This window comes from Knufia obscura (assembly GCF_036327395.1).
Source record: "Knufia obscura strain CCFEE 5817 isolate CBS 148926 chromosome Unknown scaffold_7, whole genome shotgun sequence".
Classification (NCBI taxonomy): domain Eukaryota; kingdom Fungi; phylum Ascomycota; class Eurotiomycetes; order Chaetothyriales; family Trichomeriaceae; genus Knufia; species Knufia obscura.
Genome location: NW_027042693.1, coordinates 1,528,371 through 1,554,078, shown reverse-complemented (window position 1 = coordinate 1,554,078; position 25,708 = coordinate 1,528,371). Strand labels below are relative to the sequence as shown.

The following is a 25,708-nucleotide window of genomic DNA, read 5'->3' as shown; positions in this document are numbered from 1 at the left end:
GATGGTCATGGGAGAGTGTACCAAATAGTCATGCTACATGCATCTTCAGTGAACGGCAAGAGAGCTATAGCACTTCGCTCGAGGTTCGGGTTGCGACCGATGGCTGGCAGTAGCCGACAATTTCGGAAAGAACGCGTCGACGCGTCGGCCGTGTTTAGGCAAAGTGGAAGCCGCGGGGCATAGCGTCAGGGTCTCCACAAAGATTATGCAGTGCCTTCCGCACTCTACGTTGGTATTGCAGTAAGTTGCGAACGAACGATGAGATATTGACTGCTTTTCCTGGCGTACTGCGTACACTCTAGCTTGTGCAAATAGACTGGTAGGTGCTGGATGACTCGGGCAAGATGTATTGTCAAAAGTGCCGTACGCCGTTGAAGGCGGACAGCACCCTCGATGATCTGAATCCTGCTGCCCTCGACCTTCTTGTAGGTAAGTCCAACCGTCAAGATCGATAATAGTCGCTCATGAGTCAGGGTCAACAAGCAAGGACGGAGGAACCGCGCCACAAGTTCAAGATGTGAATTTTCCGCAGGAGAGAAAAGAACGATATGAGCGAGCCACACGACAACCTCAATCGCCCTTGTACAGGAGAACCATCCCTCCACCGCGGGATAGCAATCCTGGAATGTCCTTCATAGAAATTACACAGTCTCAAATAGTCCCTCCACCTCCAGACCCGAACACTAAGTCCTCCGATCACAAGAATAAGCCGTCCGACGAAAAGGATGCACCTCTGTCGTGGCAGCTGCAGCGGCATGAGAGGCTATTCTCCATTCTATCAGCGCACTCCGACATAGACCACCCTATCTGCACAGAATGCTCCTCTATGCTATTGACCTCTCTGAACACGAAGCTGGCAACAGCAACACGAGAGCGTGATGCCTATGCCTCCTTCCTCAAACAGCTACAACAAGCTGCTACTAAGCACAAAGGCGAGAAAGAGAGTATTGACAAGGAATTGGAACAGCTGCAGAAAGACGAGGAAACAGCTTTTTCAGAGCTGCTGCAAGTCGAGGAGCAGAAAAGGCAGCTCGAGAACGAGTTGGCTGACCTTGAGGAAGAGAACAAGCAGCTAGAGAAGGAGGAGCAACAATTTTGGCTCTCTCGTAACGCCTTCGACGAGAAACAACATGAGCTAGAAACAGAGCTTGCATCCCTCCAGCAGAAATATGCCCATGACCAGAAACACTTTGAGAGACTGCAAAGAACAAATGTCTACAATGACACTTTCTACATCAGTCATGATGGCACTTACGGTACAATCAACGGTCTTCGACTGGGCCGTCTACAGAGTAATGAGGTTCAATGGGCCGAGATCAACGCCGCATGGGGTCAGACTCTCTTATTGCTCCAAACTCTTGCAGAAAGGTTGAGCTTCTCCTTCCAAGGCTACAGGCTTCGTCCCTTAGGCAGCACTTCTCGCATTGAGAAGCTTGAGTACCCACAGCAACCACATGATGCCACGCGCACTCCTGCTTCACGGACAAACTCAGCTGTGCCTACCAAGACCACGGTCCTCGAACTGTACAGCAGTGGTGGTACTATGGAAAGACTCATACATTCTCGCAGGTTTGATCAGGGTATGGAGGCTTTTTTGGACTGTTTGAACCAGCTTGGGAAACATGTGGAGCGGACCTCGAGTACATCCAGAGAGGGCACAAGGCCTTCGTTGTCAAGAACACCTTCCGCTGCAACCAACACTAGTACTGCTCAACCTCTAAGGCTACCTTATGCCATCGAAGGAGACAAGATTTGGAGTCGTGACGGCAGTCCTGATCAAGCAGTGTCCATCAGATTAGGCCTTGGAGTTGCCCCAGATGAGAACTTCACAAAGGCTTGCAAATACGTGCTGACATGCTGCAAGTATCTGCTCGCCCACGTCAGCAATCTCGACAGTTCCAAGCCCAGTCATTCATGAAGTTCAGCAAGGAAATGTCGTGTTCAGGACGGTTCGAGTAAGCCGTCTGATTGAATGTTGTTGGTTCTACCTGCTCCATGGCAAATGGTGGTCAGCAACACGAATATCTCGAATTGAATCCGTCGACGACTGGACAAGACCAAGCCAATATATCCTGATGCCTCTGAAGCAATTTACTCCTTATGAATTTTCGACGAATTGAAGATCTCGATTCGGTAATTCTTGGCGGTAACGGAGATCGAATCATACGCATGGCACCAATCATTGCACAGTTATCTCCCCTATTTTCTTACTCCACCTTGAGGACCACAAAGTCAACACTACTATCGACGCCTCAAGCCTTGACCATGCTAACTCCAAGCCACCGAAGTAAGCAGCACTGGTTCTTGTGTATTCGCTACTCTTGTCTCATATTGCTAAGCACGAACATCAGCGGCACAAGCTTTGAGATCCAAGAATCTAAGCCTCAATGGTTACGCTAATGGAATAGACGCGACCCAAGCTCATCTCGGTGAGTCTTAGTGCCATAAGGTCAGTGGCCGAGGCTTGGAGGGTGTCGAAAGAAAGCAACATCTGACGGATTTGGCTGGTCGTTGAGAAGGCCTTCAAGCCACAGCACGCGATGAGCGCCGTTCACCCCTGCCACGTCAAGCTACCCATCAAACGGGATACTGCGATTCGTTTGCGCTCGTCCACTCAGACGCTTCTGGATTCTTGTAGCCCTAGTCATGAGCGCCGTCTACAGCAAACGAGCAAGCTATGGTTGATGTCTCATATGAAGGCAACAAGCACAGATTCGCTGGTGCTGAAATCGCCTTGATTTCCAGCGTGCTCTTGATGAATTGGTTGTTATTGCCCAAATTTCATCGTTGACCAGGTATATACACGGCCGCTGCGCATCTCCAGGAACCCGAACAGAAGATCGTCGGGATCATCATCAACCACGATACCGATCAGCAGTGTTGCGCATAGCAGTCCATCCTCAAGGCAGGAATCACCATTGGATCCGCCCGCGACCGGCCTATCCCCAGTTCCAGAGCACGTGGCGTATACGATACTCCAAGCACGATTGCGAAGACACGCTTGTGGAACTACCACCGTACAACTGATGGAACGGACTGTGGGAGAGATAAGGTCAAGGCAGTCATCGTGGAGTGGTCTACGTCTGGTGGGCCTGACAGCACTTGTTCAAGCATGCAGTGCTTATGACATGATACACGTTGATGTGTCAAACACTTCATACTACAAAGAGTTGGCGACGCGGAACATAGTGGTGCTGGACGGCTTACACGTACGGACACTCGACAAACGCCAAAGCTCCCCGAACGAGTCAGACTCATCAACCACATCAACCGTAATTCTGGACACTGATACAGGCCTACCGTTACCTTTTGATACTTCTCTAGGCAGCAACTTTACAGACACAGCATGCCCGGATTATTTCACCGAATTTCTGGCTGACAGTACTTTTCTGTCATGTCTACCGGTTTCATTGCTGCTGCAGAACTCGATGTCATTTTTCCAGGCCGTGCGGTCAACGAGTCTGCTAGAGCAAACACTGGACACCTCATGTGCCGCTTCCCTCGCCGTTTGCTCGCCTCTGATGGACAAATTCGCAGACAATCTCATAGCGCAAGGCAACTGCCAAGATGATTACCAGCGCGAGAACCCACTCGTGATGCAAGCTTACGCGGGTCTGAAAGCCTACGAGCCACTCTATCAAGCGACTTGCCTGAAAGATGCATCAACAGAAAAATACTGCTTCGTGGAAGCGATGGAGTCCAGCAGCGCAGATGATTCATATCCTTACTACACTGGTGTAGGATTGGCGTTGCCGCAAACATCAGAGCCGCAATGTACAACATGCCTCAAGCAGACGATGGATATCTTTGCTGGTTATGCTGAAAAACAGGAACAACCACTGTCGGAGACTTATCTCGGATGCGCCACACGAGTCAACACGGGATGCGGAGAGAGCTTTGCCAATACGCAAATCCAATCTGTCTCCAAGGTTGCAAGTACGAGCGGAACATCGAAGCTTGCTACCACAAGCAGCTCGGGGATCTTGCTCGTCGCCTTACTTTTCGCACACAGCATGTTGTCATGATCTGATGAGGGAATTTTCTAGAAGCTCTAGCGCCTCCATTGATTGGGACTAGGGAGGTAACAAAAGTTCGTTGTATTCAAGGTTTGAGGTGGATTAGCGATGGTGTTGGAGGATACTGATAGGTTAAATGCTTGCATGACGGATGGGAGTTACATGACATAGAGCTACTTGCTTCAATTTACATACTTAACTCATGATGATGTCGGGGATGAAACAGGATAGTGCGGTGCATACTTTATCGCATGCACTTCCAAACCAGCGCACCAGAGCGTAAGTCACAGAGTTTGAAGCAGTCCGGGCCGGTCACTGAAGGAAGCCTTGCATCAGACATTGTACTGCAACGCTTATCATTGCCTCGATACGTCCTAGTGCGGCCTCAAGGCTGACTCGGAAATAGCAGCAGGTGGAGATGTCAAAACGCTGGCTCTCTCAAGCGCTCTTGGCTGGTTGTCGAACCTCAATTGCGATATCTGAGAAACACGAACAAGACAAGTCGAGACGTAGTGTCTTTCACAGAGCAGACAGAATACAATGCATTGTGGCATTGGCAAGCTGGCACACCATCGCATGAATGCACCGCATGCGATGACCTAATTCCACGAGCTCGAAAGCTTAGATGGATCAATTCTCCATGCAGAAGTCCCACCCCACTTCGGTGTTTTGTACGGGCACTGCAGTTTCGGCGGAGCAATGCTTCCTGCCAAAACACTACCACCACCACCATCAAACATCGTCACATCTGCCAAATCCCGTCAAAGAGTCTCGTCAGAGGCGCAGTGTCATGCAAGGGCAACTGTTGTTCATGCTCCGACAGACGATGCATACTTGCACCACAATCACTGCTGAACCAAAAGCCAAAGCTAGGTAGGTAGGCGGATGGATAAACCTCGCTCAGAACCTGCCATTTAGCGCCGATCCACTTGTTCTTGCAGTGCGCTTCAGTTAAAGTTGAACTCTGGTGTCGCATGTTTGCGCTCGCAGCTGCTTGGGCTCACTTCACCCTCACTCGTTGATTCTGCCTCGAGGTGTTCATACAGCACTAGACTCTCCAGCCTCAACCATCTGCATACCTGTCATCCACCGTCAAATCTCAAACTATCGGCTTGCGGTCTCTTGTGCTACCCGCATACAATCCCATGCTAGCACCTCGCGGGCGGCTTCCGTACCTGGCATTACTTTCACGTTCCTTCCCACTGCCACATTTCACAGCCACTGGTTCTTCACCTACAAGCATGTGTTCTTGATACCTTACCCTTGCGACTCACAAAGCGCGTTATCGAGCCGGCCATAATATTGACCGGCACAATCAATAGAAAGAGCCAGAGCACCCATTGAGCCCCAAAGTTCCGTGAGAAGCACTAGGCCAGTCGTTGCAACGGCAGGTACAGTAGGCTCCCGATCAGCTGTGCCTTTGCATCATAGGGTCATATGCTGCAGTAGATCTATCTAGCCCTCCAAGTACCTGGTCCTGGTGCTAGCCTCATTTGTCGTATATACTCGACTTATGTCGGCGGGTCGTTGAGACTCTGTTGGACTCGACATTACTCGAAGGATGTCGAACGTTACGTCTGTTCCGACATACAATACAACCGCCTGGCCCGACACCCTCCATCAAAGTGGTGAACAACAGCACCACATAGGACGCAACCACTTTGGCGCGAAGACCAATAGTGCAGGGAAGCCTCAGCCAGTGCAACGGGTTGACTCTCTCAATACCTCGGACTACTCTCACGATACGTTACCCACCTTCTCGGCTGGCTCATCCTTCGATTTCGACCATCCTACACCTATCGAGTCCGCCGACGAGACTACCTTTCGGACCCCAGAGATTGAGGATTTGCTTTGGCAAGAGAACTACCATGAGAATGCTGCTGAAGAGGTGACGCATGATAGCGCAGTCTACAACGGTGTCACGGACTACTCGTTAGAAGAGCAACCCCGTTCTGCGGGACTGGCGTCGCACAGGACCTCGCTTCCAAGCCCGCAGTCTACCAATATTTCTACACCTGAAGCTTCAACAGGACACTACAAGAAGCCCTCTCAGAACAGCACATTGTTCACCAGTCCCATGTCCTCCCCGCATCACTTTAAGCGACCACTTGACTTTGACGTCCAGATGTCCCAACCACAATCCTCGGGCTACTACATGCATACTCCTATCCAACCATCTGCACAAGTTGCAAGCCCTGTCATCCAGATATCGAGCCATACTCGGGGCGATTCTCCCGCTAGGTCGTCGGACTTTGGCGGTTCCAGGGTCACTAAGAAGCGAAGTGCCTCCAACTTGTCTCAAGGCGAATACTTCCCAGACGTGGACGATGAGCAGCAGTCTTCTCTCCTTATGCCTCCGAGTCATGATCTAGTGGTAGGGTGGGAGGTCGAAGAAGAAGGGAGAGCAGGCGTTGCGCCTTCTCAACGAGGCACTGAAGAGATCCAAAGCTTCGATGACGTGGAACGCCAGCAAGAGTTGGACAATGCTGTTACTGAGGTTGAGCATTGGCTGGAGAACACTTCACTCGATCCATCCTCTGCGCGTCATACTCGCGGCCAAGCTCGTCCTGATCGGGTCAGATCGAGAAGCACTGGCGCAAGACCCGCTGCTGGCCAGCAGCCTATCCTGATGAGCCACCCACATCCTGGTCCGGGGCTCGACATCGACGAACGCAGCGGCTATTACTATTCTTCCGACGAAGGGTCGCAGTATTCACTCGACCCGGAAGATCACCCCGAGACTCACCCAGCAGATATGCCTCCAAGGCGAGACAGCGATGTAGCGCCGGATGAGCAGACTGATCAGAGTGAGCCATTGCCCAAACAATTCTTTAGACGACGGCCGTGGCAGGATTCGTTTCCTACTCACCTGCCAGACGATAGCACTCGATATCAGCCAGATACGTCGAATGCAGCCATGTACAAATTTGCTCAGCGAGCGAAAGAATCGGAAACTGCTTCACGTGCTGCGACTTGGGGCACTGGTCGTCGTAGACTCAGCGACGGTGACATGGACTCAATCACCGGCGACAACAAGACTCGCCATCTGTCGTTAACGAAGACTCGAATGCGTGAAAGAGGGATTAGCATTGTCCAAGAAATGAAGGCGAAGGCCAAAGAACAATACCTCAAGCGCAGCAACAGTCGTTCACAACAGTTTCAGATGCACGGGCATGAGCTAGAGAAAGTGCAATCTCCTGAACCAATTGAGCAGCGTAGCTCATTCGAGTCCCAGCACCAGCTACACAGCAATTCATACTCAAAGCCGAAGTCACCTTCAATCACTGCCGCTCTCAAGGAGGCAACAAACAACCTGGCTGCTGTTGGTGCCAGCTCGAACAGTCTCAACATCGAGACAGAATCCCAACATGAAGGCTTCATCAGAAGGACGATTAGACGCGTTCGTAGTAAGAGCGACGTCAACAAGTCACCCAAAAGCCCGACAGGAGTTACATCGATGATGGCCCAGCTAGGCGGCCCACCTGCTCCCATACCATCTCCAGCTCAGGACGGTCCTAGCCCAATCTCCTACCAGACTACACCGATCAGTGCCGCTCCAGATAGGATTATGCAAATTCGATCCCCTATTCGAATGCCGCTTTCTCCTCGACCTGCAAATGTGATGCCAAATTTCGAAGGCTTCAAAGTGCAGGTCACGGAACTCAATCCAGACCTGGCGCCATATCTTGTGGAACGCATAGCTCATGATCAAGTCAAAAGGTACAAACGACTTGTGAAGAGCAAAGTCGATCATCTTGCTGCCGTCACAGAGGGCAAGTGCACATCCGGTCCACATCTCTGCCCTGCTTTAGATGGGGAAGCAGAGATCTTGCCGGCTCGATCCGGCGGGCGGGATACTAGCAGCTCTTCGACATTCAAAGTCGCACCAGGCGCAGACAGTGACAACGAGGATTCTGCGTTCGACGGTATCGTCACGCCCGCGGCATTTCCCGATGGTATACCCTTACCACCAACGAAGAAGCTGCCTGCTAGGTTCGAGTGCCCACTGTGCTTCCAAGTGAAGACCTTCCAGAAGCCCTCGGACTGGACGAAGCACGTCCACGAAGATGTTCAGCCTTTCACTTGTACGTTTCCCAGTTGTCCAGAGCCCAAGTCATTCAAGCGAAAGGCAGATTGGGTACGTCACGAGAACGAAAGGCATCGTCATCTTGAATGGTGGAAGTGCAATGTGAGTGAATGCACGCACGTGTGCTACCGGAAGGACAACTTTGTCCAACATCTCGTGCGCGAACACAAGCGCAAAGAGCCTAAGCTCAAGGGTAGAGGCAATGCCAACGTCAAGGGCAAAGGTAAAAGTGCAGCCAATGCGTTCAATGCAGAAGAACAAGAATTCTGGAATCTGGTTGATCGCTGTCGACACGATAATGCCACTGACGCGAAACATGAGCCATGCAAGTTCTGTGGCAACATCTGTGCTTCATGGAAAAAGCTCAGTGTTCACGTTGGCAAGCACATGGAGCAGATCGCCATGCCAGTGCTCGAGCTTGCTGAGAAACGGAACGTCACAAAGGATACAATCATCAGCCCTATCGAGCCGATGCAAAGGACTCCACCGTTTTACGGAGCGGGCCAGGGCTTAATCACCGACTTGAGTTCTCACCCTTTATCGCCATTTACGCAAAGTGCTGCGTCCAATTTCCAAACGCCTTCAGCGGGACACTCGCCAGCATTTATGCAAACACAACCAGGGAGTGTGCCTAGTCAAGGCAATTATCTTAGGCCGGGGTATAGTCCTGGTGGCATCCAACAACCGTCGCTGGCGTCCACCTCTTATGCCACCGGTCCGGTGGCTGGCAACACTGCATTTGCTATGCAACCAGGGTTTGACAGTAACCAGTATGCGAGCTATAACGATCAACATGCGATGTATCCTCAGAACAGCCTACTAAGCGCTGCAGAGGCCATACCACGTACCACAGCGCCGGATATGGGCTATCTGAATAATGGCATGCACGACACATATGGTGCGCACCAGTACTACTCCAGCGCAGAGCAGCAATTTGTGCAGTATCAGCATCCGAACATAATGAACGTGAATGGGATGATGGATCCGAATCATTTGATGAACGGACAGCATTTTCAGACGCCTGTTACGACGCAGTCAATGGACGACCATGGATACCCATATGCACGTCGGCAGCAGTGGCAGCAGCAATGAGCCTCCGAATGATCTGCTTGGCTGCCAATATGAATCACGGATATGATGATGAAGATTTGACATTGTAAGAGGAGGTAATTCGAATATCGGCGTTTTGAGGCATTGTTTTGGCGTTACCTTCTGGCTACTACTCGGAAGATACCCCGCGATTTATCTTGATGGTATATACACACGGAGCTACAGCGGTGTTTTGGGATAGTGTTGTTCTCGTGTCTTGCATAAATATGGGCGAGGATGTTCCAATCGTGGGTCGGTTCACGTCTCAGTCTACGGCGCCCACGACTCGTTTCCATGAGCCGTTAACTGGAGATCAGGCAACAGTGCTCATGTCAATCGGTCTTCACGTTGCAGTGTCGCTCACGGGCGGACAGCGTGCTTGCTTTTCTACGCATACTGCATTTGGCGATGCAGGCCTTTCGCAAACGCATGACTCATTCAGTTGTTCGACCAAAGTGCCCAGACCTTGACATTCCAAGCTCCCCGATGCAAGTAAGATGCTTGCTATGCCTCTTCGCGTAATGCAACAAGGCTATGCATCATAGGGACAGGTATCCTGCGAGGCACTCTTGCAGAACCGATCCCGGTGTGTGTCTTTGAACTGTGATTTGGTAGACAAGACATGCGCAGCCACTTCCGGCAGCAATCGCATCCACAAGGTGAACACTGAAAGTGAGGCAGCAAGCGCGACTTTGAATCTCGGGCCAATCGTAGTGAACCCTAACCCATGTAGCACGGAAAGAGGCTTGTCCTGAGCTTGTGCGATTGTGTACTGAGTACATGCCATCCACAGCCCACCTGCGCTACCACCCACAGTCGCGGGCGATACAATACACGTATCCACACCTTCGAGAAGGAAGTTCTCGAGAGTCACGACTGTGATCAGTCCCAATCCTCATCCCCGCTTGTACTCGAGACTCGTGACATCCTAGGATGACAAAAGTCAGCACAAAAGTGCGGCACTAACTGTGCCCGTAGCGGTCTTGCCTTATGGACTTGATGCAAGGCAAGGACGCTTTGCCTATTTCAGCTGAAATGCTTGACCGATTCTTGGTGAGCTCCTGCTTCGACATGTTATCTCCTTTCACTTTTCCCACTTGAGCACCGCGAAGTTCTTCCTTCGGTACAATCGCATTCGTGCCGGAGTACTGTACGTTGCTACGCAGGGAACTTATGTCGAGTATACGCGGCCCAAAAGTTCTGGCATAGCTCAGCAAAGATGTAGTGACTTGTGATGTGTCTCTCCCTCAATTTTATTCCGTCGCACCTTCCTCGCATGAAAGTTACACATTTCTTCCGGCTTCATCATTCATTCTATTTCGCTTCTCGCTTCTTACACACTTCGAATACCTAACCGTTGTCAACATTGCTTACATTCATTCTGTTCTGCCATCTGGTGCTTGTGTTCTTTTTGCTCACTCCTTCACCTCGATGACTTTTGACCATTTCTCGACGCCAAGTTACCAATGTGACATAAAGCCCTGAGCTGTACACCAATCAACAACGAGTATTTCTCCACCAGACTTGACCCGAAAGTGCTTCTCAAAATCACCCCGAGTCAGCCGCGGGTTCTGCCTGCAAGCCTCAGTGAGTACCACAGTTACTGTTTCCCATTATCCTGCACGTCCAACAACAAGCACTGCCTCCTTCTGGGGACTGCATATCCATCGTCTATCGACGTCGATGTCCTCAGATATTGCGCATCGCCACTTTCCTCGTCTCCTTTGCCTTCTCGAAGATTGCTGCTTCGAGTTAGCTTGGGTCGCTCAGCCCACCACCTGCTCGAAACAGCCATCAACACCATCTACTCAATGAAGTGTGCCATCTCGACGACACTGATCGTACTTCATGTGCCGGTCTTGGGCTTCTACGTCTCCGGCTGCGCCGCTACTTGAGGCCATGTGTTGCACCGCAACTTATCTGCTTCTCTTCCGACATTCTCCCCCTTCATGAACGAGGCTGTGCATACGAAAAGCCCGCCTCGGCTTTTGGTGCTTGAGCCTGTCTCATGCGAACCTCCAGCACATCTTCCGACAGTTGCTGATGCAAGTATTTGGTAGCTTAGCGTCCCACGACTCAGCAATGCCTCATCCACATCAGTATAGTGATTCGGGCTACAGCAGTAGCAAACCTGTCAACATGGCAAGGCAAAGCTCGAACGCGGTATGTGAATGTCTTGATGCTTCCCGACCTGATTTTCTCTAATGACGTCTGCAGAGCCAGCCCTTTCACAGTCACGACGGTGATTCCTTCATTCCTTATATGCCTGGCCAATTCCCACCGGAGTATCGCGATGCTTTATCCTCAGTGTCAGCTCTGGACTCCGTGGCCGAGCCTTCCTTTCATTCTCCAATGGACTTTTCGTTAGATGACAACATTGACCCCACGTTAAGAGGGTCGCCTGCTTTGGTTGGTCTCACCGGACAGGACCATTTGAACTTGAGTCAATTCACCCTTGACGACCAGGACACCACTCGCAACTTATCACAAGAGGCATCCTATGCGTACCCCAGACAAGCTGGCCAGTCTCTCACTCTCTCGCCTGAGGATGCAACAGTCACCCAACCCTGGAACACCTTCCAGGTTAACAGCATGATGAACGGACAGCAGCCACAATATTTGCAACCATATAGCAACCGCCGCAAACGTGTTCGCCCGAATAATACGGATCCGGGATATGGCTCACAGGATCAGAACTCACCGTCGCTCAGCTCATCGCCTACTGTGCCAATGCAACATTTTAATAACTCGTTCTATCAGCAGGACCAATTCTCACCTATCGTGCCGGGCTTCAGCAACCAAGGTGAACTGAACTACCAACAAGGTCAGCAGCAGCATTCGAGCTATGGACCAGGACTAGCACCCACATCCAGTCCAGTAGCCGATCGTGAACGACAGCCGCAACCTGCTACGAAGGCACCAAGGCAACCTCGGAACCAAGAGAAGAAGTACGAGTGCCCGCATTGTGAACCTGGAGACAAAAGTTTCAAGACAACCAACGATCTCGACAGACATGTCAAGACAGTACATCGTTCTATAAAGCCTGGTGAGCGAGTGTGGAAATGCAATATGCCTAGCTGCACTGTCCCCGACAAGATCTGGCCTCGATTGGATAACTTCAAACAGCACGTCAGCAGAATGCATGGCCAGGACCACGCTGACCACGCCGAAGACATGTGGGTTGAATATGATCCTGCAATTCATGGCGCAGTTGAACCAAGCAGAAATACTAGATTGACTGGTCGTGGTCGAAGGGCTTCAGCAGACAGAAGCTCTAATTTCTCACCAAATGAGGCTTCGTTCAACTCTGGTTCTGCATCAGGCTCCCAGCCTAACTTCGAAGCAGTCAGCTTGCTACAATCGGTGACGATGGGAACGCCAGCCCAACGTCGGGTGGCTGTACCTCGCTCAGTGAAAGGTCAAGCACTGACCAGCGGCAAAACGTCATTGGCCATGAACGGCCAACGAACCTCTAGCATCTCATCCGGCAACAACAACGTTCCATTCTATGTAGCACCAATTCAACTCTTATCTCCAAACACAGGACTTGGATTTCGAGGCCAGAAGTCCGGTGCTCGGACAATTGCGAATCATGCTACGACAGCCAGACAACGACACGAGATTCAGGAGCAGGATCGCATGCCTGTTCAGCGGACATTCCTACCAAGCTCGGACGCCGACTTTGATGCAATGGGTGAGCATCTAGAAGGTGGCGGTAACTTAGCAAACCTTGATCCGGGAAGCCTCACAGCGAGTAACCTCGAAGCTGCTAGCCGAAACGCTACCTTGGACTTGGAACCTGCTGAAGGCCAAGGCATCAACATCATGGACGCTGCTTGCGCAGACATACACAATAGTCTTGCACCGGATCAGCAGGAGCGTTTCAAGGCCATCATTCGAACGTTACAGACTGCGTCTTCGAATGTTACAGGTCAAAACAAGTCAGTCACTTCCAAAAAGTCAACGAACGGCAAGAACGCTGATCGTGAGCAGACGGAAAAGAGATATTTATGCTCAGAACCTATAGACGACAAAGGTGTTTCAAAGGTCTGCGGCAAAACCTTCGACAAGCAGAGTGAGCTAAACAAGCATCGCGCCCGGCATCTCAAGAAATATGGATGCACCTTCGATCACTGCTACAAACGGTTTGGCACGAAGTGGGAGTGGAAGAGGCACGAACACCATCAGCATGTTCAGCCTGACAGTTGGCGATGCGACCAGACAAGCGGCGATAAAGCGTGTCAACAGCTCTTCGGCAGGAAAGATGCTTTCGTAGACCATCTCAAAGCACAGCACAAGGTCACCAACGAACGCATCGACTCTGTCGTTAAGGCTCGTCATCTATCGAAGAAATGGCTAGGCTCCTGGTGGTGCGGCTTCTGCCAAGAGATCATCCAATCGAAAGCCGACTTCGGTCCAGGAATGGACAAGGAGCGAAACGACCATGTCGCAGATCACATCGACGGCAAGATCCTTCCAAAGCGTGACATACGAGATTGGATTGAGCTGGCTGGTGAAGGCAAGACCAAGCAAAGAATGAAAAAGCTCGATCAGGAAGGAAGTCTCAAACCTGACCCCAAGAAAGGCTCGAGTCATGCTTACGACGAAGGGGGTTACAGCAGCAGCGAGGACGAGGATGACACCATGACAGAGCTGGAAGAATCTTCTTCGAGACGACAGCCCGAGCGATTGGATACCGCCTTGACTTATGCCCAGCGTGAGTCTCCTGGTGCCAGTAGTGCAGAGCGGAGGAGAAGATCCTCGGCAGCGACTACTCCTCCGACACTTCAACTCACCTCGCCCGATGGCGAAGTCCTAACGCCGAGCACACAGCACCAAGACCGGAGGTCCAGACAGGTCCCTTCCTCTACCGATCTACGTGCTTCCAACGCGCAACGCCAGTGCTGCCAGTGCTCCTTTCGGACTAGCATGCGTCTCACCACCGACCGATGTCCGACTTGTCCTCACCGGTACTGCCAATCCTGCGGATCGACAGTACCACGGCAGCTTCAGCAACAGCAGGTTCAGCAACAACATGTGCAACAAGTACAACCAGATTTTACGAATGATAACGAAGACTTCATAGACGAGATGGAGCTCGGTAATGATGTGCCCATGTTCATGATGGAGGACGACCAGTGGACTGGGTGATGATTCGTTCACGAATGTGACGAGGAGTTATGATTATGATTCACAGGGAATATGAGAGATGAATGACGATATGGATGCAGCGAGCGACATTTGGATGGCATGTTTGATTATTTCGTGGATGACACGGTACATTCGTTTCGATTTGAGATACCCCACTGTTGATTAGCAGAGCATTCAGATTGAATAGCTTTTTGTCACGGTTGTGAGCTAGGTTGGTGGTCGATGGACGGAGTATATTGGAAGCATGCATGGATGACACTGACTACCTCTTAGCTTAGGCTGAATATACCTCACACACACACACCTTCGTGGCTCTCTAACCCTATCATGCCTGCCCTTCGTGTCCATGTTCTTGCATCTAATCTTCTTCATGTAACTGTAGGAACAGAAAGGGGATTATGCCGTTCGTCCTCTGGTGATCAAAAAGGGAATCACCTGCTCCCGTCTCGAATTTAAACAAGATGGAGCACGGAACACCCAGCGCACTTTATTTTCCACGCCTTCATCTCTAATACTCCACTTAATGCACGCACCACTCGGTTTCAAGAACGACACCACATCCGCAGTACCGTTACCTCCACATTGACAATGACAATCATCCCGTCTCATTTCATTTCTACCCAGAAGACCCCAGAAACTCCTCAAGCAACATTCACAAAACTCCTCTTCTTCCCCTTCACTTCCACCTCATCAACATCCTCATCCACAAACCCGGGCCCCTCATCTCCCATCCTCCTCCCCAGCACGCGTAGCCCCGCAAGATTAAACCCCATCTCCCGTCTACTCTTCTCCAACCCACTTCTCAGCGTGCCTTGCAGATCGAGCAATTCCTTGCGCATAAGCCGACTACTCACGATCCCCCTCTGATGAACCTTGAGCATGAAATTGAGCACGCGGCAGACAAGCGGGATATTCCGCTGTTCCTGGGCGAGGAGAGTGAGGAACGTGAATAGGGCTGGTAGTTGGCTGAAACTCAGGAGTAACAAGGAGTCCGTTAGGGATTGCGGTGGGAGGCGGGAGAGGATCTGCAGGAGGTAGGAGGGGGCACTGATGTTGTTGTTTGCGAGGTAGATTGGGTGTCTGGCTGGTGGGGCTGGGGGTCTACTGTTGTTTTGTTTTGCACGGGTGACGACGGTGGCGTGTTCGGCTAGGAGAGACAGATCTTCCACGCCGAGGGTGAGGGCTTCGGTTATTTTTTCGGAGGCGATGAGGGTTTCGGGGGATTGTTTGGTTGGATCTGTTGATTCTACCACGCCGTCTTCGCCTGCACGTTCGTGGGCATTGTCTTCGTCGAGAGAAGTGAGAAGTGTATTCTCATACAGCTGTTCGAGTTCGCGTTCGCGTTCCTCTTCAAGAAAGATCTGCTCGTCTGTCTGAGTCCAGATCCGGATTGATTTGTCATGGCTCGCGGACACGATGAACGTTCCGCTGTGGGAGGGTGTCATGGCCCAGACCTCGCCGTGGTGGCCGGTGAGTTGTTGGATTTGCTCGAATTTGTCGCCGTCGAAGTATTTTATGCTACGATCTTTGGAGGCGCTGAAGAAGTGGTGAGCGTTTTGGTCGTTGTTGTTGGGGATGAATGACACGGAGAGGATTGAGTCGTTGTGCGCGAGGAAGGTTTTGTGGCAGTCGCCGAAGTTGAGGCCCCAGAGGCGGATGGTTTTGTCGGCGGAGGAGGTGACGATGAGTTTTGAGTCGTAGGATATGTCTAGACTGAGGACGGGGAGTTTGTGGCCGTAGAGGGTGAGGTAGAGTTTTAGGGAGTCTGTGAAGAAGATTTTGACGGTTGTGTCGAGTGTTGCGACGGCGAGGTATTTTCCGTCGGGGGTGAATTTGAGGGCCATTATGTCGTCTGTTGTTTTTAGGATGCGTGTGTGGACTAAGGTGAGCTTTGGTTGTTTGCGGGTTGTGCCGAGGACTTCTTCTTGGATTACGCGCAGTTCCCAGAATTTGGCGGTCTTATCAGCTGAGCCTGTGACTAGAGACTTGCCATCGGGATTGAGATGGAGGGTCCAGATCGCGGCTTCGTGGGCGGGTATAGTGTCGATTAGGGTTGAGGAGGCGATGTCGAAGAGCTCGAGGGTGCCCTCTCTTGTGCCGAGGACGACGATTTTGTTGCCCGGGAGGAAGGTGATGCAGAGTGCGTAGCCGCAGTCAAGGGTTCGTAGACAGGATTGGGTCTTCGTGTTCCATATCTTGAGCGCACCTTGTGATGCTGAAGCAAGCATTCGGTCGTCTTCTGATAGAGCTAAGCAGCGGATGTCGGATCTGTGACCGGGCATGTCCACGCTCAGACTTCGGTTGTAGTCGACATTACGATCTTTGGACTTCTTCTCCTTGGCAACAACTTCGTAGAGCTCAAGTTGGTTGTTGTTCGTAGCCACCAATAACGATAGAGATTTGCTGGACTTGCCACCAGCCCAATCCATCGAGCGAACACGACCGCCTGTTCTGAGTATGACGTGAGATACGAATACTTCTGTGATTGTGACGTTGGCCAAATCGATGTCATTCGAATCATCTTCCATAGGTACATCTTCGCCGAGCTTCTCTCTCTTCCGCTTTCGCTTTCTGTTGATAGATTTCCGTATATCGTCTTCGGAGCGTATCCTCCATAACTCAACTGCTTTCTCTGAACCGTGAAATGCTATCAGATCCCTCTTCGGGTGGAATATGATGGCTGTTGTTCGATCTTTCCCGTTCCTGTAGAAGGTGCCTCTATCTTTGAGGACTTTCTCTGCTGAGCCAAGCTCTTTCGATACACGGGATAGAGCCTGCTTGTCGACAACCCAAGCTCTCATCTCTCCATCGTTACCCGCGGTGATACAGCCATCCTTCTCTGGCGACAAACCAAGGGCCCAACATTCACCATTGTTCTGCGCAACGTGCGTTTCTATGCAGTGTTGTGTGGAGAGGTCCCATACCTTGATCAGGGCGTCTTTGCTAGTGCTTAGTAGGAATTGATCCATTTCTGTCTCCCCAGCTCTGGCCGTATCTGCGTCATCCTCGTCCGCATTCGCTTGCGCTGATACGAAGTTTAAACTGGTGATCTGATCCTTGTGGCCTCTCAGCTTGTACAGACCGACCTCCCCAACCAGATCCCAAACGATGATGTTGGTATCTCTACCGCCGCTGGCCAATCTCACGCCACTCGAGTCGAATACCAAGTGGGTGACGGCCGACTTATGTCCATTGAAAGTGAACAATATGGTGGCGGTCCGGCTGTCCCAGACCCTGATCTTCCCATCATCGTGTCCTACAGCAAAGATATCAGGATCGGTCTGCGATCTACATATCACCGTAACCTGGGCTTTGTTGTCGCTGGCGTGCCATCTCGATTCTACTTCACCCAGCTTGAGATCCCATACTAGCACGTCTTCGTTTGCGCCGACGAATGCCCTCCCTGCGCCTGTTCTCGAAGTCGTTGACTCGTTCTCGGTTCGTGGATCCCAGATGCAGTTGGAGGTTGTTGAGCAGATTTGACCAAAGGTAGAGGACTGTTCAAACTTCCTAGCTCGATCAGTAACTAACCAGGAAACATATCCCAGATGTGAACTTACAGATATGACTTGACCATGATGCGCTATGCTCGTCGGCGCAAAGTTGGCCTCGAATGCGGCTCTTGCACATTATTTTTGGGTGCAAACTAAGCAAAACTCAGAGCAAACCAAGCAAACTCGGGGCTAGTGACCCACTTCTGACGTCCGCCGCGGCCGCACCTTCCCTCTGAGTCTGGCAGCGGAACTACTGCAGGCACAACCATTCGCGGAAGGTACGCTCGCTCACTCACTGTCTTGGTTCTTTACCCCCGGAGTTTCGAACAAGCCAGCGATACACAGTCGGCCATCTGCGGTCAAGATGCTCCTCCTCGACTACCAGAACACGCTCCTCCAGTCCATCCTCACCGAACGCTTCTCCGGTACCACCCCGCCAACCTCGATAGACCAAGTAGTATCCGACTTCGATGGAGTAACCTTTCACATCTCAACACCTCAAACCAAGTCACAGATCCTCGTCTCCTTAAACATAAAATGCTATCGAGAACTAGTGTCATACGGGGCCGAGCAGGTCCTGCAGCGCGAATACGGTAACTACATCACAAACACAGAAGCAGGCTATGACTTCTCCATATTGATTGACCTTGAGAATCTGCCGGCCACACCCGAGGAGAGGCAAGAACTAGTTCAGAAGGTTGCGCTTATGAAGAGAAATGTCATGGCAGCACCATTTGAGAAGGCATTCGACGAACATGCAGCTCTAGCAGACGAGGCTTCCAAATACACGAGTGAAAGCGCCCCTCAAGGTATTGAGGAAGGAGGCGAGACCATGGCAATCCACTATCGTGATGAGGAAGCAATCTACATCAAGGCCTCCCACGACAGAGTAACAGTCATCTTCAGCACAATCTTTAGAGACGAAACGGACAGGATATTCGGCAAGGTCTTCCTGCAGGAGTTTGTTGATGCACGGCGGAGAGCCATCCAGAATGCCCCTCAGGTTTTGTTTAGGTCTGATCCTCCGCTGGAGTTGCAGGGTATGCGTGGAGTCGGCAAGACTGGTGAAAAGGGTGAGGTGGGTTTCATCACATTCGGTAAGCAATCCATATATCGACCTTTGCCAAATGTCATTCTAACATGCTCGATTTAGTCCTATTCCCACGCCACATGAAGCCAGCCCGCCGAGCAGAGAACATTTCGCACATCCAGACTTTCCGCGACTACTTCCACTACCACATTAAAGCATCGAAAGCATATATCCACAGCAGAATGCGGAGGAGAACGGCGGACTTTCTGCAGGTACTTAACCGAGCGAGACCGGAGAATGAAGAACGAGAAAGGAAGACGGCCAGCGGTAGGACGTTCAGAGTGCAGGGTTAAGCATCGTCAGGTAGTACAGTGTATGAGCATGCCAAGACCGAAGACCGAAGATCGAGACCATAGAAGCATACGTTTGCTTTGACCTGCCGCCACACCGCGTCTTGGTTTGCTCATGTTCTCTTTCAAAGTGTCCTTCATTACCAAATTCCCGATGTGATCGCTGCACACCATCTAACCATCAGAAGGCGATAGGCGAAGTAGGGGTAAGACATATCGTACCCCGGAACTCGTTTGCACAAGTTTCCAAATTGCTGGTACACTGGGAATGCGGGCAGGAAGTACGGTGTTGGAGCATACCAGATGCTGAATACGTGTGCTGTTCCCGAGACTAGCAATAGATATCATGCGGACATTGGGCCTGGAGTGACGCCAAGGCCCAAGGAAGAGCTTACGGCAGTTCTCGACGCTACTAGACCGAGTGATTGATCCGAAGGGTTGTTGTGGACGATTTCTCGTTGTAGCGTGGATGCAGATCGAAGCGGTGTGAGCTCGTTAAGTGGGCGCTGTTTCCCTCCCAAAGGTGCATGGTCTTCCGAGCGCGGAATCGCTCTGTGCAAGCTGAGTTATCTGCACCTGCCGTTGTCCTTGGCTCGTCCAATCTACTGCGCTTCTCTTGGCAACATCTTCCCTTCTCGAGGCCTCTAGTCATTCTTCACGAAGTCACGAACGCCGATAGCTCAGACAATCTTCCAGTCAATATAGTAAAGTTCACAACCCGGGAACCATGGCCATCCATTTTTTCATCGATGGCAGGCACTCCTCTGAACACTACAAACACGTGTCAGCTCCTGTCGGTGAAGGCATATGCAGGTGCCCGTCTCGAACAAGGATTCACAGTTTGATATCGATTGCTCACCCATCCACCCACACATCTCAAGTCTGACCAGCAAGCAATCTTGGCCATCATATTAGCGACTGTAGCGCTACATATCTCATCTTCTCACCGAGCACTTTTCCATCTTCCCAAAAAATCCACACTACAAACCAGACCACCAGATTCCCATCCATCGCTCTACACAACACCAAAATCCAGCAAGGAACAAGCCGAAGCAAGCAAGATGTCCGCAACCACACCGCCCAAGAACCCCCAAATTACCAATCGAGACGACTACTACCGCTTCGTGATGGACGAATACGCCGCAAAGTAAGTCAAGTTCACACACACAGACACACTCTCCTCCACCCGCCCATGCAAGCCTACCTTACCCACCACACCACCCCTCGAGAACGAACAGAGAACACCAGATCGACCCAGCTAACCGCCACCACCCCAGAGGCTCAGGCCTCATCTCCCCCCTCATCCCCGACTGCCCAGGCGGCGACTTCGCCTACACATCCTACACCTGGACCCTTCCCCAACGCCTCGTCTGGAAACTAGACAGACGACCCCCCTGCCACATCAACGATCTCCCCGGAAACCCACTCTTACTCCTCCAGTCAATCCACATCCCTCGCCCTGAGGACCGCATCGCCACTTCCACTTCCCTATTAGCCGATAGTAATAATGATAATGATATCGACATCATAATCTCAAAGCATCAATTCACCCGCCTCAACGCCATAACAACCCCCGGCCTCCGAATCTGGGTCTTGGATCCCAACCTCGCAAATCCGCATTTCGTTATGATTCCCAGTCATGCCATGGTGTTCACTGACGACGAAAAGAGGAAATATAGAGTTGATGGGTTCAGAGCAGACCGATCGGATATGCCGACGTTGAGGGGCATTTTAAGGCGTGCGGAGGCGGATCCGGGTTGAAATGTACTTGGGGATCTGCGAGGGATGGATGTGAGACTATCGAGAGGGTGGAGGGGCATTTTGAGAGGCAACAGCAACAGAGGGGTTGATTTGATTTGATTTGAGTTTGATTTTGGGCTCGATCTTGATGTGCTGCTGAGCTAAGTTACTAGTATAGTAAGTAGAGAGAAGGGGCTCGAAGTGAGGTGTGACGTTGTTTGGCTGGTCCTGTGCTCAGTCAGTGTCCTGTTATATCTTTCTTGTAGGCATTGACTGAGTTGAGGGTACGCGTAAATAACTTAGTCATTCTAATGTAATGTGGTTATCGCATAAAATAGATAGGACCGCGGCGGGCCTGCCAGCGCTCTGAAGTAACGCAACGTTGCGTTGCTAGTAATAATGACCTTGTCGTCGTAACGTAACGTTGTAACGTTACGTAACGAATTAGACGTCGTCGTTACCTATCTCGTTATCGCTATCTAGCTTAGATAGACTACTATCGCTATTCTTATCCTTATCCTACTTATTAGGTATATTATCGTCGCTATTATCGCCTACGCCTTCTTCTAAATTAACCTTCTTATCCTCTCGTTCTTCCTTATCCTTATTAGGTACGGGTATATTATCCTCTTATAAGATTATATTATTTAGCTACTAATTCCGTAAGTATTCGTATATCTTAAGTATATTAATATAAAGAGTATATTAATTAGGCGTAAGAAGTAATTTAATAAAGAAAAATACATATTTATACTCCGCTAATATTACTAGGATTAATAAAAGGTTAAGTACTATTTATTAAAGCTTAATAAAGCTAGAAGTTATCTATTAGTAAATAAGGTTTTACTACTTAATAATAGAGCTTATAATATATTTATATTATAAGTCTAAAGTATTATAAGTTATAAAAAAACCGAGCTAAGAACCTATAATATTAGCGTTTATATTAACCCTCTTACGTTTTTAGTTAATAAAGTTATTAGTAGTTAAAGTCTTTAGTTTATAGTACTTTCTTTAGTACTATTTAATAGTTTTAAGTATTCTATTAAGCTAGATCCTATCCTAATTACGCTTAAACTATACTTTCTTATTATAAGGTAATAGTAGTATTATAATAGCGTATATAAGATAGAACTTATTAAATCGCTTATACTACTTTTATAGTTTTTAATAAGTATTTTAGTAGGTTATAATTAGTAAATAAGGTACTATCATATATTTTAGATCGCTATACTTCTTAATTAGCTTAGTTATTTATTATTTAGTATAATTAATAAGGCCTTTAATAGTAATAAGTTACTTTTAAACGAAGCTATACTTACTAAGTATCGCTAGTATTAGATTATAAGTATTTAGTAACTTCTTTAAATAGTACTAATACGTTATATATAGCTTTAAGATAATCCTAGTTATACTTTATAAGAATATTCTACTTATTAAAGTTCTTATTTTTTTAATAATACTTATAGAAAACGACTAATTAACTATATATCTTTAATATATAACTAATTAATTTATAATATATAAGTAATTAATTTATAATATATAAGTAATTAATTTATAATATAAATTCTAACGGGTATAATTATTAAGAATAAGTATAAGTTCTATTATAAAAGTTAGTTTTTCTTTATAACGTTTCTAATTCTAATATAAATAGTGTAAATTACTTATATAGGCTTAGCCTTATATATTTATTATTTATTTTAGCTAATAATAAGCTTAGAATTCTTAAATTCGTTAACCTCTAATAACTTTTTTCTTAAACTATAATATAACGATTTTTTAATATTTCGCAAATTTATATAAGAAATTATAGTACTTACTATTAATATTTTTCTTACTAATACTAATCTTTTTAAACGTCTCTCTTCTCTATAGCGACCCTCTAATAAAGATAATAAGGTTATATAGTTTATTAATAGCGCCTTTCTTTCGCTAGGTATCGTAAGTATATTTCGCCTTCATAGTATTTAACTAAGATTTTATATTCTCTTCTTTAACGATAGCTTTAAAAGCCTTAATATCTTTACTAAATATAAAGCCGCGAGTAGCTAAGTTAATAATATAATTAATATATCAAGATTAACGAGATTTATAGTTCTTTTTAGTAGAATTAATAGTCTTAAGCGTAATCTTAATTACGATATTACTTACTTTAACGTTATTAGATACTAGTATACTAAGATTATCTTTAGTAATTTTATAATTCTTAAAGATTATTAATAAAAGTACTAATATATCCTCTTTAGTATAGTATTTTTTTTATTCTCTTTAAACCTAGTAATACTACTTAATTATAATAAATACCGTTCTTAAGATCCTAATATATAAAGTATATAACTATATTTAATACTATTTACTTATTTAGCGATATCTAAATATTAAAAGGTATATAAATCTTCAAATAAGCTTTACTTAGAACTATTTTAATCTTATTCTTCTTAATTACAAATTCTCTTATTACCTAATTATAAAGAGATTTAGTACTAAATAATACCTTATTAATATTAAAATTAGTAATATATTTTAGATTATAAAAAAGCTAGTAAGTTAACTTTATAGAACGATATATAATTAATTATTATCTACTATAAGAGCTTATTTTAGAAATCCTTTACGTTAATATTAATTAGTAGTAATTATTACTTACTCTTATTCTTATCTTAATTCTTATTAACCTTAAAGCTATATATATTCTTTATATAACGCTTTACTAGCTAGACTTATAACTTATTTATCTTTTAAAAAGAATTATATATTTTATAGATTTAACTACTAATCTTATTATCTCTTTCGCTATTATTATAACGCTTAGTATATAATATTTTATATTTTTAGTATACTAATATTAGAAGTAAACTAGTCTTAGCTTTAATATTATATTTATTATACTAGCTACTCTTATACTTAATTAGTAACTTATAGTTATAATCGTTTATAATTATAGCGACTTAAGTACTTATAATAGTAAGTATATTAACGTTATTATAATAAAAGAAAGAATTATAAGAGAGAGTTAAATTTTATATAGAAATACTACTTAATAGTAAGCTATCTATACCGCTTTTCTATAAGATATCTAGCCTAGCTGCCCTACTAAAATCCCTATATTAAAAGCCTTAATCGTTGCGTAACGTTACGTAATACCTCCGAGAGCGTTGCTTGACGTTGCGTTGCTTGAGAGCGCTGAGGCCTGCACAAGACGTGCGGCACTGCGGCTTTGATCTGCACACCTGCGCCGACCACGTTGGCCTAGGAACACCCCCACGATTGAGTAGGGTAACTTAATGCTTTGCGATATTGTACTTGGACAAGGATGACCACAACACAACTACCTCTTCTGCATCGTCGCACCCCCATCCACGGTGATTGACTGACCCGTCACAAATCCCGCCCCAATCAACCACTCCACACAATCAGCAATATCTTCTGGCATGCCTGCGCGGTTGGCCGCGAACTTTTCAGCATCATCCCCCTCAATCTCCCACTGTAACCCCTCCTCGTCACCCTTCTTGCATTCATGAGCGACTCTAATTCGTCCGGGAGCAACGAGGTTCACCCGGATACCGAACTCGGATAGCGAAACAGCCATACTATGCGTCAGACCAATCAAGCCAGACTTAGTCGAGGCGTACCCCTCCTGATTCGGATCAGACTGAAGCATCCGGAACGACGAGACATGAATGATACACGGGCTTGAACCCTCACGCTGCTTCTTGCGAATCGATCGGTCCTTAGAGACTTTCATGTACGGTAGGACCGCCTGACTAAGATGAAACGGAGCAGTCAGGTTCGTCTCGACGTAGGCCTGCCATTCAGTCGAGGTGTCGAAATCATCCATTGATTTGCCGTCTTTCCAGAACGGACTACTAATACCGCCGTTGTTGATCAGGACGTCGATGCGGTCTTTAAAGAAGGCGGCGGCTTCCTTTGCGGATTTTCGGATGTCGTCGATGCTTCGGAGGTTGCAGAGCGAGTAGCCTAGGGCCCGGTTTGCGACGTAGGCGTGAAGGTGGGTGTTGGCGGTGTATTCGAGCTCATCTTTGTTGTAGTCGAGGAGAAATACTCTGTGGCCTCTTTGGAGGAAGTGACGGGCTAGGCAGCGGCCGATTCCTTGGGCAGCTTCATTGTATTAGGACTTGTGGGTGGTTAGTTTGAGGTTTGCTAACCTCCGGAGACTAGGATGTGTTTTTGGGGTGGTGCTACTACGGCGGGCGTTGAGGCGTCGAGGGCTGTGGAGGTGGAAGCCATGATTGGGATATGTGTTTGTGGTTGTAGAGAACCTAACTGGAATGATTCAATCTGTGAGTTGAGGTTGGGTGAGGGGGAAAACATCAAGGCAAGTGTAGCCGGGACGTGACGAGATGATCTTGCAACGGCAGGTCGAGCCGTGACGGTCGCAGGAAGATCTGGTTGGCTTACTTTGCTGTGTCGTCCTTCTGACAGATTTCTCTGAGACACGACCTTCGACATGCAGGTATGCATGGTTGTTAACCATGACATTGTGAGGCCAGAACGGTCAACAGGGTTGAGCGGAACGACAGGATGTTCATGAGAGGATGTTCATGAGGTGAAAGCTGGAGTAGACACCCAATTCCGGCAGGCACGACTCTTGTGGACGTATGCCTACCGCCAGTCAAAAGCTTTCCATACAAAGAGTAAGAGCAAGAGCAACCCATTCGTTCCAGATGTTGCGACGCCTGTCCATGTCCTTATCGCCCTAGCGAAATGAGAGAACGCGCCTTCGC

General features: G+C 48.2%; 7 protein-coding genes across 7 annotated transcripts; 5 read left to right on the top strand and 2 right to left on the bottom strand.

Moving 5' to 3' along the window:
• Positions 1-344: 344 nt before the first annotated feature.
• On the top strand, positions 345-1,918 carry atg6 (Vacuolar protein sorting-associated protein atg6; the record flags this gene model as incomplete). Its single annotated transcript, XM_064875171.1, has 2 exons — positions 345-429; positions 474-1,918. 2 exons carry the CDS (start codon positions 345-347, stop codon positions 1,916-1,918), a joined length of 1,530 nt encoding a protein of 509 aa, XP_064729571.1.
• A 3,659-nt stretch (positions 1,919-5,577) lies between these two features.
• On the top strand, positions 5,578-9,195 carry PMZ80_006759 (uncharacterized protein; the record flags this gene model as incomplete). The annotated part of the gene is made up of 1 exon (XM_064875170.1): positions 5,578-9,195. The coding sequence occupies one exon, from the start codon at positions 5,578-5,580 to the stop codon at positions 9,193-9,195; it is 3,618 nt and encodes a 1,205-aa protein (XP_064729570.1).
• Positions 9,196-11,331: 2,136 nt separating this feature from the next.
• On the top strand, positions 11,332-14,343 carry PMZ80_006758 (uncharacterized protein; the record flags this gene model as incomplete). Its single annotated transcript, XM_064875169.1, has 2 exons — positions 11,332-11,355; positions 11,410-14,343. The coding sequence occupies 2 exons, from the start codon at positions 11,332-11,334 to the stop codon at positions 14,341-14,343; spliced, it is 2,958 nt and encodes a 985-aa protein (XP_064729569.1).
• Positions 14,344-14,984: 641 nt separating this feature from the next.
• On the bottom strand, positions 14,985-17,920 carry DIP2 (beta transducin; the record flags this gene model as incomplete). Its single annotated transcript, XM_064875168.1, has 2 exons — positions 14,985-17,853; positions 17,904-17,920. 2 exons carry the CDS (start codon positions 17,918-17,920, stop codon positions 14,985-14,987), a joined length of 2,886 nt encoding a protein of 961 aa, XP_064729568.1.
• A 281-nt stretch (positions 17,921-18,201) lies between these two features.
• Positions 18,202-19,220, top strand: ARC35 (Arp complex subunit; the record flags this gene model as incomplete). The annotated part of the gene is made up of 2 exons (XM_064875167.1): positions 18,202-18,934; positions 18,991-19,220. 2 exons carry the CDS (start codon positions 18,202-18,204, stop codon positions 19,218-19,220), a joined length of 963 nt encoding a protein of 320 aa, XP_064729567.1.
• Positions 19,221-20,278: 1,058 nt separating this feature from the next.
• Positions 20,279-20,978, top strand: PMZ80_006755 (uncharacterized protein; the record flags this gene model as incomplete). Its single annotated transcript, XM_064875166.1, has 2 exons — positions 20,279-20,364; positions 20,495-20,978. The coding sequence occupies 2 exons, from the start codon at positions 20,279-20,281 to the stop codon at positions 20,976-20,978; spliced, it is 570 nt and encodes a 189-aa protein (XP_064729566.1).
• A 3,313-nt stretch (positions 20,979-24,291) lies between these two features.
• On the bottom strand, positions 24,292-25,211 carry PMZ80_006754 (uncharacterized protein; the record flags this gene model as incomplete). Its single annotated transcript, XM_064875165.1, has 2 exons — positions 24,292-25,082; positions 25,130-25,211. The coding sequence occupies 2 exons, from the start codon at positions 25,209-25,211 to the stop codon at positions 24,292-24,294; spliced, it is 873 nt and encodes a 290-aa protein (XP_064729565.1).
• Positions 25,212-25,708: the final 497 nt, after the last annotated feature.